This window comes from Haliaeetus leucocephalus, unplaced genomic scaffold (assembly GCF_000737465.1).
Source record: "Haliaeetus leucocephalus isolate CR32 unplaced genomic scaffold, Haliaeetus_leucocephalus-4.0 Scaffold751, whole genome shotgun sequence".
NCBI lineage: Eukaryota > Metazoa > Chordata > Aves > Accipitriformes > Accipitridae > Haliaeetus > Haliaeetus leucocephalus.
In genome coordinates, this window is record NW_010973187.1 from 18563846 (window position 1) to 18576444 (window position 12599).

The window sequence follows — 12599 nt, forward strand, 5'->3', positions numbered from 1 at the left end:
AGAGCGGATATTACAAAGGAGGAAAAAACCTACCACTCACTACATAAGAAATAAATCGTCACCTTGCCATGAGTTTACCTGTAATTGGGAGAGTTGTGTAAAATCCTAAGACGACCACTTCTGGGAATATTCAGGGGGGCTGAAAACGTCAGGGACAAGCTTTTCAGCTCCTGCAGTACAAACCATGCTTGAAATAACTGGTGGTTATTCCTTTTCATTGCAGCCTTGCGCAAATGTATATTGATTAATAAAGGAAGAGCGTGGCCTGTGCCTGGCACTTTTGAGTGATAAACAGTTATGCAGCAGTAAAGAGGGTATATTAAAGGGTAAGAGCTAATGACTTTTCTTGTGTATGTAACACATTAAAAACAGCATGAAGCTACAGCTATTTTATCATAGTGCTAATGTCCCTGACAACATTCACTTGGTGGGAGTGAATGGATGGAAATCCATTTAGAGAAGTAAATTAAAATACCTTAAAAAATGCCTTTAATAATAGCTACAGAACTCAGCAGGACCAGAGGAGTGAGAGATACAAAAGACCTATTAAGTTATCCAGTCCATCTCCCTGCCAAAGCAGCAGTATTCCTTATTATGCAGTTACTACTGTATCATTCAGTGAAGATTTAAATGTCTCAAGTGCAGGTACCTCTGATGGGAGAGTAATCTAAAGGTTGGAAGATTTCACTGTCACAAACTCGCCCCTGTGCGCAACCTAATTTTTCCTTCCCTGCTAGTCTCCTGTGCTGCATGCGTGGGCGTCCAATGGGAATAAATGGACAAAAATCCTTATCCAAGTGTTACCTTCTATATTTCCTGCTTTTTAAGCTTGTAACAATGCTGAGTTAACAGCCTGCTTGGTATCAGGGATGCGCGTTTGTTTCTTTGAAGACTATCGAAAGATGTCTCCTCAAGCAGATACTTCTAGTCCTGTGGCTGTGATTTACAGCGGCGTTTCCAGAGGTGAGAAACACCTTGGCAGGGGATGCTCAGTGGCTTCTGCTGGTGGTCCATCTCCAGCAGGATGGACCCACTGGATCCAATCCTTTTTTTGGCTTGCTGGCAAGCTCCTGAGCACTGGCTAAGTGTTGATGTACCGAGAATTCCTGTTTTGTGGGGAATTTAGGAGATTTGAATAGTTACGGTGTCTTTTTGGGGTATAGATTTGCAGTGCTTGTTCTAGAGAAGAAAATGCCACTGCTTTTAGATATTTCTGTGTCAGAGCTTCTGGGATGGCAAGGTGGTTTTGTTTGGCTAGTTGTTTTTGAGCATACCTTAGGCATCTTTTGCCATTAAATGTATTTGAGCTCAAAATCAGAATAAATGCATCTGATCTCCAGTATTTGATCAGCCATAGAAGTTCACGCAGTAGTTTCTTCATCAAGTCCGTAACTCCGGTTTGAATGTAGCTTGTCTTTCAGAAAAGCACCTGTGCTTGATTTAGAGCCTTGCAGAGATGGAGAATCCAGCACACGCAAGCTGTTCGTGTGGTTAATTACCTTCACTGTTAAAAAACATGTAGCTCATTTCTGCTCTGGTATGATCCAGCTTCAGCTCCCATCTGCTGAATCTCGTTATGGCTGGCTTAGAAGGCTTAAATAAAATAAATAAGGAGCTTGAAAAATATTCTAATGTCATAGGCATTCAGGAGGTCAAAAAGAAAAGGGTTTTTTCCTTTTTCTATGCAAATGTCTGAACAGGAGAAGTGTCATGATAACCATCAAGTCCAGTTCATCCAGGCTACGTAGAGCAGGCAGCTGAGCAGAGCATTTCTCGTTGGAAAAAGCTTTTCATATGTGGTTATCTAGTCACATTGTTCTGTCTTGAAGATGACAAAATTGGTTTCTGGTGGGACAAATGAGCTGTAGTCTCAGGCGTGATTGAGCATCAATCTACAGTGGTCACTAAGGATAGTGAAGAGGAGCTGAATTGCAACTCAGATGTTAAGTCCATGTCCTACATGACGTGAGAAAGTACGAAGGTCGATGTTGGCCGATTCTGATCTACGATGCTGTAAGAAGGGACTCAGTTTAATTAGAAATTGGGGAAATCTTTCTAAGAAAACTTGTCTTTGCTGTGAAGCACAATCTGGAGCACAAGCCTGTCTCAAATTTGGACAAAGAATATGGTGAAAAATCCCATCCAGCCATACCCATGGTCCTTGTGGCTCGTCTGCAGTCTTCCCTGGCTTTGGGATTTGGCCTCACATATTGCAGAAAAGGTACATGCGCTTTTAGACTGTGTGGGCTTTTTGCTCAAATTGCAGAGCCGATGAGTATCACTTACCTTTTTTTTAAATTGTTGCAGAGCACAGTTTGAAAATACTCATGGCAGACTCCTCTTTCTGTGCTTTAAATAGTTGTGACTGATTGCGCACTTACTGGACTTCAGCAGGGTTGGACACAGTTGATGTTAACTTTGTGTATAATAGAGGCTCGTGTGTTCAAATCATGGACTCTGAAATCCTAAATAATGAATATAGTGTTTATAGGAAGAAAACAGTTCTTCTGCATGGTCAAAGGTAATACAGTAATAAGCAGATTTTACGGTACATGTTCTCCATTTTTTTAAGAAAATGTACATTTTGCTCTTCATCAATATTCTAGTTCACTGGAGCAAATGTTTTCTGGATCGCACAGTGCCAGGTAAATAAGAGCTATCCAAGACCTTGTTTGTGCACTCATTTGGCTGCTGCAGCATCATATTTAAAGGTGAGAGAGAAACAACGTATCCTGGGCTCCCATTCACATCTGTGGGGATGAAGGCACTCAGGACCTTTCAGAATAAAGCCTATAAAAAGAAAAATATCACCTGCAGTGAAACGGGCAGAGTTATAGTTTAAAAAAAAAAAAAAAAAATCTCTCGGAGTCAGGAGCATTTGAGAAGCAAAGTTGTAGTAGGATGTAGTATAACCATAGTAACAGGCAGGATTCTGCAGAACTGATACCGGAATAATGAATTTTGCTGAAAAAAATGCTGTATGAGAAAAGCAGGCTATCAGATTTTGAGACCGTAAAAAGAGTTTTTGCATTTAAACACGTATTTGAATTGATACATACTAAAAACTCCAGCCCTTTGTAAACCCTGGATGTGCCAGAGAAGAAAACAAATTGAAAAGCCCCCTTATCACTCAGTGTGAAATAACCACTAATCAGTAAAACAGACAATTTAGACTATCATCGTTCCTTTGCTAGCTAAAAAAAAAGTATTATAGTTGGTTTGGGGTTGGTTTTTTCCTTCTGTTTTAGTGGGGGTGACCACAGCACTGATACACTGAAACAGGGGTGCAGGTCGGCTCCCCACGGCAATGCTGGAGCTGGGGCAGCACCCAGCTCTCCTGCCCAGCCCGTGCCCGCTCCCCCGGCCACAGGGCTTACGTTGGCTATTTTTTAGACATCAGGTAGGTTTAAGCAGCCAGCTTATAGCAATTTCAGGGAAAACTGGGTCCCCAGCTCCTGGTTTTCAGTTTTGAATGATTTCCATCTCCAGCTCTGTTCTGCCAACATGTAATATCATCTAATGAGATGAGAGAATAGTTATTTCAGTGGCCTCGGAAGATATTTGTTAAACGGCTGGAATTTGGGCAAAAGGAGTAAACACATTTGTGGTTTTTATCTCCATCTCCCATTGCCCTTCAAGGCGCTGACAGCGCTTGATATTTATCAGCTCACAAGAGCCTGTCCAGGTATTTAAGCAGCTCAACAGCTAAAGCAAAGCACCGGTAAAGCAAAGCACATGCTGGGAGATCGCTGCAGAGCTCCGTTTCACCCGCCTGCCGAGTAACAAACCGTTATTAATTGAGAGCAGAATAACCAAATTGCAACTGGCAGCCTAATGCTGCGGAGCATCGCGGGTCAGAGCGCAGGGGGAGGCGAGATGGCGGGTGGGGGCATGGGATGAGGAGGGAGCTCGGGCAGGGTGGGTTTCCTATTTAGAGCTGATTGCCTTCGGTGGGACTTTGGCAAATCTCCCGCAGCTGCTGAAAGCCCGTTAGTCTCTATAAAATGTCCTAATAAAATGAATCATAATATTAATGAGTCATAGAATGAGAACAGCCCAGGTTGGGAGGGACCTGAAAAGATCGAGTGGTCCAACCTGTCACGGGAAGGGGAGCCGAGAGGAGATACCCAGCCCCCTTTCCAGTCGCATCTTGAAACCCTCCAGCGATGGGGACTCCACCACGTCCCTGGGGAGGTTATTCCAGCGAATGATTGTTCTCACTGTAAAAAATGTCTTTCTTATTTTGAGATGAAACTTCCACTGGTGCAACTTGTACCCATTGCCCCTTGTCTTCTCCGCGGGGCTCCTAGTGAAGACAGACCCTCCGTCCTCTTTGCAGCTGCCCTTTAAGTACTGGATAATATCATAAAGAAATTAACCCCAGATCCTGGATCCTAGACACCAGATCCCATATAGTATTTGGGGAATTGCACATTTTTATGCAGAACTCTGTATGCCAGGCCAATACCTAAGAGGATATCGCGCTCAGTCCTGTATTCACAGCCCCATTATATCTCATTGCATCCGGTGGCATTACGCCGTCGTGATACCCAAGCGCAGCGCTGGTGAGCTGGGTTTCAAGAGTTTTCATCCCATTTGCACTCCCGCGGGCGCTGCGGTGCCGAGGGAAACGCTGGGCAGCCTCTGGCCCTGTTTCAGGCCCAGCAGCTTCCAGTCTGGAAGCAGATGAGATGGAGCCGCTGAGCAGAAAGACAGAAAAAAAAAATCAGACAACATCCCAGGTGCCCTTAGGATATTGCCTAAACCTCCTCTGTTATTTGAACGCTTGCGTTGGGGACGGCGCGGGCAGCAGTTTGGCAGCTGCCTGCGAAGAGATTTGGAGATGCCGGGAGGTCACCCCATGCTTTGCTGGCGTTCAGACAGATCCAGAGCTGGCTTTCACTGCGTGGGCATCGGCTTCGTTGCATCCATCCCAACCTGTCCAGAAACCTCCGCGAGCTCATTTCTGCAGCTCATCGCAGAGTGAGGAATCAGCCTAACACCCACAGGTTACTCCAAGAAAGCAATGCCAGCCTTCCCAGCAGGAAAGCAGACACTCCACAGTCTCCTAAACCACAACCACCCAGTTTCCAAGTGCAGCCCCCAACTCCGCACCCCACCTCCACCGGAGGAACCGGAGCAATTCTTGGGGAAGTTTGTCACCGTAATGGATGATGCCACGGCACACGGCACCCAAGACAGGTGAGGCTGCATCAAGCGGAACAAATCTGTATGGATGATGCATTTCTGCTGGGGCAGGCGAAGGCTTCATGATGATTTATATATTTGCGGCTCTTGCCCAAAGAGTAGTGCCCCAGCATGGGTCACTGGAGCCCTCTGCTGAATACACCTTCGCAGTGCCGGGAAAGGAGGACGAATGATGCTTTGGAAAGGCAGATGCTGCGAATTTAACATTTTGGGGGGCAGCTCAGAAGCTGTAATTAAAAAGAAAAATACAACAAGAAAATGCATGAATAAATGTTGCGTGTCAAGGTGTCAGTGTGAGACTTAACCACCGGTGTCCTTTGGAAAGGGTCCCAAACCCAGAGCTGTGGGTCAGCACTGAGCTCAAAGAGGTTTGAAAACCTTTCGTCTCTCCTGTCCTGCCTTTAATTACAGCCATGCTGTGTGCAGTACTTTTAAAATTGTGGGGTGTCAGCTAAACTCCAGCTTAAAAATTAGATTAGGCTTTTTTTTTTTTTCCTTTAAGTCAGCCACGTCCTGCACTCATCTGGTGCCTTCCTCTGCCAAGGCATCTCCAGGAGATTTTTAAGTGACGGGCAATAATATACTAATAATCGACAACCTTTCCAGTGCCAAGGTCTCTTCCTCCATCTGCTGCATTTTCAAGAGCCCGTCACGTGGTGAAGACATCCCTGCACAGGTACATTCCCATCCTTGCCTTCTCACCCCAGGAAAATGAAGCAAGTGAACGGGCATGGGAGAAGCTGTGATTTCTGCAGAAAAAAATATTTAGGGTGGAGATTGTTCCTCTAATCTAAGTGCTTCTCGCCAAGAAGTTAGAGAAAACAAAATGACAGATTGAAAACCTGAAGGTTTGTGTGGGCTTGACCTGTTGTTTTGAACTTCTGCGTGTCGGGGAATTGTTTGGGAACCAGCTTTATTGTACTGAAACTGCATTTTAAGGGACCCTTAAAAACGTTCCTCCAGCTGCATCGTTTTACATCGAGTGCCCTCTTGCTGTAGAGGAATTCAGTCATTTTAAAAACTTAGGTGGGGTTGCACAAGACAATAATCCCAAAGGTAGTATTGAAATAATACCTCTGGGTCTGCTTATTCTCCGTCACTCTGGGCTGGTGAAAGCCCTCCGGTCAGAGTGGAAATTATACCTGCCCTGGAGCTGCTTTACGTTATCTGAAGCTTCAGCACAACTGAGAATAAGGACCATATCAAGGAATAATGATAAATGTTTGCAAAATACATTAAAGGTAAAACCCACAGTGTTAATAATGAGTGGTGCTGCTCTGTTTTATCCTCTTACCTCAACAGTAGCTAATGGACAGGAGGTCGTAAGAAGGAATTTCTTTTTATTTTTAGTAGCCTTAAGACTCTTTTAAAGCCTTCACCCCGATGTGCTGTAGGAGTAATGAATCATACCCTCGGCGTGATGTTAGGATTCAGCACCACGCAGCGTTTTCAGGTGTGAGGAGATGAATATTGTTCTGTGGATGAGTTTCCTTGTTAGTGTGGGTTTTTTTAAAAGGCTTCATTGAAGTGTCTTGCCATAAAATTATGCTTTGATCATATCCATTTGCTGTTAATGAATCCAGATGGGTTAGAAGCAACTGGATTGTAACTCTCTGATAATACGTGCGCTGCCTTTCATTTTCTCGCGCGGAGTTTCAGAAGATCCTGCGCTGGCCCGGCTAACGAATCCAGCGGTATTAACGTGGCCTGATGCATCCTAAAACACAGTGTCCCCAGAGACATATGCAGATGTGTCAGGATCGCTTTGGAAAAGGTTAAAATACTACAGAAAAGTGGCCATTACATATCTGGTACTGTCTTCTTTCATATGGTAATCTCCTTTTTTCTTTCTTCTATTTTTTTAAATCATGCAAGTAGCTTTGTATTTCCTTTAAATCAAAAGATCTTATTCTAAAATCAAGATACTGGCAGGAGCTTAGCTCTGATTGTAATGCTGTTGTAGAGAGGAGAAAGTAAGTGGAAGAAACTATGTGGAAACGAGCAATACCTTCTCTTTTAATGTACAATCTTTGGATTTTTAAGTTGTTTGCTCAAATGTTGAGTTACCTAAAAAAATAGAAATGGGGTGGATCGAGACCAGGTTTGATTCCTCTTCGTGTGGTTGCATGTCAAAGCCATGAAGTTTGCTATCACACGAGGATGCCTGGGAGGACAGATCCTTCCCCTGGTAAGCTAAGAGAGATCAGGTGATAGCATGGTTCTGCTGAAAATCCCACCCACCAGGTTGCTACATGTGTTCAAGGCCAGGTTGGATGGGGCTTGGAGCAACCTGCTCTAGTGGAAGGCGTCCCTGCCCATGGCAGGGGGGGTTGGAACTAGATGATCTTTAAGGTCCCGTCCAACCCAAACCATTCCATGAGTCTATGATGCTAGTCTATGAGTTAGCAAGGATTTTTTTTTTTTAATTCCCTATGCATAAATGTTAACGTTAGTGCCACACCCCTAAGGATCAGGATCAGCCCCCAGAAGGAGACTTGGATTTGGATTGAAGCTGCACAGCAACTTCTGTATTTTCCATTTGTGCAGTCAGAGATGTTCTCGTGGCTCATGTCAGCAGGTTGGAGAGTCGTGTTTTCCTCTGCTGACAGACAAACGCTGGCCATGGGAGCACCTTTAAGCCATCTAGGTGCAAAGTGAAGCACCTCTGCTGAACCGCCTTGCACTGATTGTGGTCGTTGGTGCTTGAAGGTTGAAGGACAGCAGCTTCTTAACCAGCCCAAATGCAATGAAGGCGTGACTATGCCCTACCTCTGGACCAGTGGATCTAATGGATCTAATTTCCCCAAATTACTAGGTAATTTTCACACCGCATTTATCAGCCTAACGTGCACAGGCTTGAGTTCACTCTCAAGGGAGAGGTGCCAGATCGGTCTCACATTTTAGTAGGATTTGGGTAGATTCTTAAAACGCCGCTTTTGCCCTTGCTGCGGTCAGCCTGGCACACCAAGCAGGGATAGCACAAAGCCTGGGCGACGTTTGAATCCTGCAGCTGATGAGCTGTGCTCACACCTCGGAGCCCATCGGTATGAAAACAGCATCCCTGGCTGCTGCAGCTTCTCTACGCAGTTGTCTGCTTCGTTTGCTTGCGATGACTCCGGGTTGCAAGTCCTTTAGGGTTGGTTGTTCTCCTCCGTGCGCATCAAGCCCAGGGTGGGATTGAATATTTATTAAAATACAGATACTTGTAATAACAGGAGAAGCAATGTAAACAAGAGCATCTGAGAGGCAGCTACACCAGACTACATTTTTGTTTGGACAAAATAATCCCAAATTGTTGCTAATTACAATATGAAAGATTGGTTAATTCCTGTGATTTGCTTAAGAGAAAGCATAATAAGATACAAGAGCAACCAAAGAGAAGTTGTTTTTTTTTTCCTCCCAAGTACAGTTGTGAGCCAAGGATGTATCAGGAACAGCACAGGCGGTGACTATGCCTTCACTGAAACCCCCACATGCTAAGGAGTCATGTGTGCTCTGAATCAGGATGAGGTTTGCAGATGCTTTTTTACCAAATCAGGGGCAGGTAGAGGAGAAGAATCAATTCCTGTCACTCAGGGGTTGCTCTGGAGGAGCAGGATTATGGATCAGGGCTATGCTGCCGCACTTTAATCTGGAAATCAATAGAGAGATGGAAGTTGGGCTTGTGGAGATGTGGCAGAGATGATGATTTGGGGTTTGATGAGATTTTGCTCTGCAAACAACTGAGGCACTAACTCCTTTTCACGTCCTGATTAACACAGAAAAAGGGCTAAATTCAGCCTTGATGCAGCTCTCTCGATGTCCCCGGGGTCCCCCCATGTCATTCGAGTCCAGAATTTCTCAGACGAACCAGGGTTCATAAATGCTTCAGTCTCCTTCTTTGCCTTTGCACATAGCTCATGAATAACCCTTCGCTCTACCGAGCCTAATATTAATTCAATTTATATCAACCTGGGACTTTGATAACCTTCCTTCTGTCTTGTTTGTAGCAACCAAATTAAATACAGCAGGCAGTGTTACAAATACAAACTGTGCCAAGTCACCTTGGGGTAGCTCAGAAATCCCAAAATTCATACAGAGCTGTTTAAGTCTTGGACATTATCAGATATATGGTACCTTCTGCAGGCTGTCCGAACTTGCTCATCTTTGGGATGTGGAGCAGCGTTTTTGGTTTGCAGATTTGCCCTCTTGTTCCTATGATTGTAGTACACTGCTTGGGGTAACAAGAGGATTGCAAGGTGCTACCTAAACCTCAGAGGCCAGCAGAAGGCTCATGCTCTACACATGCAGCTTGTATGAATGGGAGTGATGGGTGAAATCCCTGGTCTTTAGGGTAGCCTGCAATCTGTGAGTCCAGAGGTATTTGTCAGGCTGAAATGCTCAGGGTTTGCAAGTCCAAGCAGAGCTCAGAGAAGCTGTGTGTTCCTGGTTCCTCTAAAAATCACACTTTTGGGTTTTCAGGTTTCATCTAGTGAAGGAAAGACCTGGTGAACTCCGCTGGTCCTCAGCAACTGGCTCAGAAATCCAAACTTTCAGACCTGATATTCAAACCCCTAAGCCACCCCTCTTCATCTCTTGCACGGTTTCTTCTTTTTTTTCATTTGTTCTGCTTTACGTCACTCGGTGAAATGGAGTGCTCCAGCATCTGCTCAGCATTGGGGAGCATCAGCTGTACAGTTGCATCTGTGACTCTAACTAGCAAAACATGAGAAGGCTAAAATTAAGATATATGCTGAACTGCTATTCATACTTCTGCTTTTGTTTCTTTTCCAGAGCACGGTAATTGTGGAGAAGACTGTTCAAGACCTAATGAACCTGATGCACGACTTGAGCGCCTATTCGGATCAGTTCCTCAACATGGTGTGTGTGAAACTCCAGGAGTACAAGGACACCTGCACCCTTGCCTACAGGTACAGGCTTGGAAACCAATGTATGCTGGAGATACTGCTCGTGGGCTTTTGCAGTTTTACCATGAGTAGGCAGGAGTTACTTCTAGACATCATCTCTGCTCGGATGGTCAAGGATATATCTTTCTAGGTGGGGAAAAAATCTGAAATAATGATCATTGGCATATGAAGAGTCTTGGCTACCCAGTGACTTTATCCACATCACACTGCGGTTTACGCTCTTTAAACGTGGGTGACAGTGGTAGTAGAGCTTAGAAAGCACACGGTTTTTCTCTTAATCAGGCAAAAGGTGACCTCAGGTTGGAGATGGAGAGTATAAGGCATCATCTTTAGCATAAATAGCTGTATATAGGTATTGCTCTCTTGTAAAACAAGTCAAATCCTTCCATTTGAGTGTTCCCAAGAGATTCAGCTAGATTTTAGTTAATTATATTGAGATTTGAGTATTCACATCTCGTAGCAACATGGAATTAGTAACCACAACACACCACATAAATACACACACGCTGGGTTTTGTGAAACTTTCCCAAACCCTTTCTGTAAACTTATTCTTTCAGGGGGTCATCAAATGCTTTATCCTTGGCTGTCTTTGTTCATTAGCATTTTCAGGTGATCCACCTCTAACTGCTTCCCCACCACGGCGCGGAAGCTGAACACAGCGTAGTCCCACTGGGCACAGAGTTACCATGCTGGGTCGTTCGGTTTAAGTCCTTCGGGTATTTGCTTTATCAGAGATTTCCTGGGTAACCGTTGATAAGTAACTTATTCTCTGTACATCCCAGTTGCCCGTCTGTAAAATGGCCCTCCCTGGAGAGGGGGGCCAGGAGCGTGCCCTGCACCACAGGGGTAAATACTTGCATTGAAGGACACTAAAGATGCTGCGGCAATGTGGGCTATAATAGCTGCTATACATAATCTCCTTTAATAGCTAATTGAGGCTGGCGATAGCAGGGGAAGCTGAAAAAGCCCCTTGTGTTTTCTGACCAAGAGCATTAAGAAATTATTTCCTATTGCCTGATTTCATTCAGGAGAAGCTTCATCTGGCGAGCGGCTGCGTACAGGCTCATTATTATTATTAATAATGCCAACAATATCAGTGAGCACATATGTGGGCTAAACTTTGTCTGAGCGCTCGTGTAAATTGGTAGCCACTCGTGTGCCGTTGTCCAAAATGCTTGTATTTTATAAGAAACTTTACTGACTGGAGCCAGACAATAGATGTAATTTCTTTGGCTTGAACTTAAAGGTCCTTCCTTCCTTCCTTTGCTGATACCATTCTTGGATTTGGCACCTGCTGAGGAGTAATTAGGACAGCCCTAATTTGGCAATATCCTGATTACAGCAGGAGGAAAAACAGGAAATGTTCCAGTTTTGCTGCTAGCAAATGACTGACTGAAATAGAAATCTATATACATTTCAAATGATGCAGAAGAATATAGCAGCTACCCGCCTTTCCCAGGGCGAGCGGTTCAATCCGCGGGGACGTTATGCCCTCTGCAGGGATCTCACGTCGGTACGGCTCCGCGCAGCCTTGCCCTTTGCACCAGGGTTTTCCCTGGGGGGTTGAGATGGGTAAATCCTCATGTTGATAAAGTTAGTGGAGGAAGGATCATTTATAGCTGCTTAAAATCAGAGAAAACTCCCTAGAGCTGTGTACTAATACGATCAGGCGAAGCTATCGGAGCAAGGGAGTGTGTGTCTGTTCTTGAGATGTCAAGATAGTGAGAATTCGGGAAGCCAGAGAGATGGTTTATGCAAGATTTGCACATGGCATTCGTTCGTTCCCCATGTGCATGTGTTTCTTGAAGGGGAGTATGAGCAAACGTGGATGAAATGTATTCAAATACGGGCTCCTCAAAGCAAGACTGTTTTATTCGGAGTCCTTTGCAGAACAGATAGCTCTGTCAGGACGTCAGCGCTAAGAAATGCACAGCTGAGATTTTTCATGTTTGATTTCCATTTGGCTCTGATTTTCTAGTGAATGCAAAAAAAAAACCTGACAGGGCTGGATATGAATGGATTGGACATTTATATAAGTAGCAACTATGGATTTTCTTGTTTTAATTGATGACGAATTTCGGAAGCGTATTTAATCTGATGTAGGTGAGATGTCTTCTGCAAATTACATGTTTGTGAGAAGTGCAATTTCAGTTTGACGCAAACTGTTTACAAATGTGAGTTATGTTTTCTGACTGGTTTATGAGGGGTTGCGTATTAAAATGAAAACAGAAATGGGAGATAGAGCCACAAAACCTCCTGCTGTGTTGGCAGTACTTTTCTTAAGTCTTGTCCAGCCCACGTCTAGCGGCTTCTTCAGCAAATTTCTATGAAAGCAGCTGTACTCCTGAGTTAAGCCTGTATAGTTAAACCATTTTTATGAGGCTTTGGGAAATACTGCAAGGCCATAGAAGGAATCACGGGGACAGGCAAAAACCTGACCGGTTCAAGGTAGCTACCCTTAACATGAGTCTTTCTTTTTAATCT

At 44.4% G+C, this 12599-nt stretch overlaps 1 protein-coding gene across 1 annotated transcript in view; it reads left to right on the forward strand.

Annotated features, from left to right (window-relative positions):
- LOC104840287 (exocyst complex component 4-like) overlaps nt 1–12599 on the forward strand; it is a 328127-nt gene that overhangs the window by 244432 nt on the left and 71096 nt on the right. Inside the window, exon 6 of the mRNA XM_010581112.1 lies at nt 9982–10118. Coding sequence (XP_010579414.1) covers nt 9982–10118 — 137 coding nt within the window. The remainder of the gene's footprint in view (nt 1–9981; nt 10119–12599) is intronic.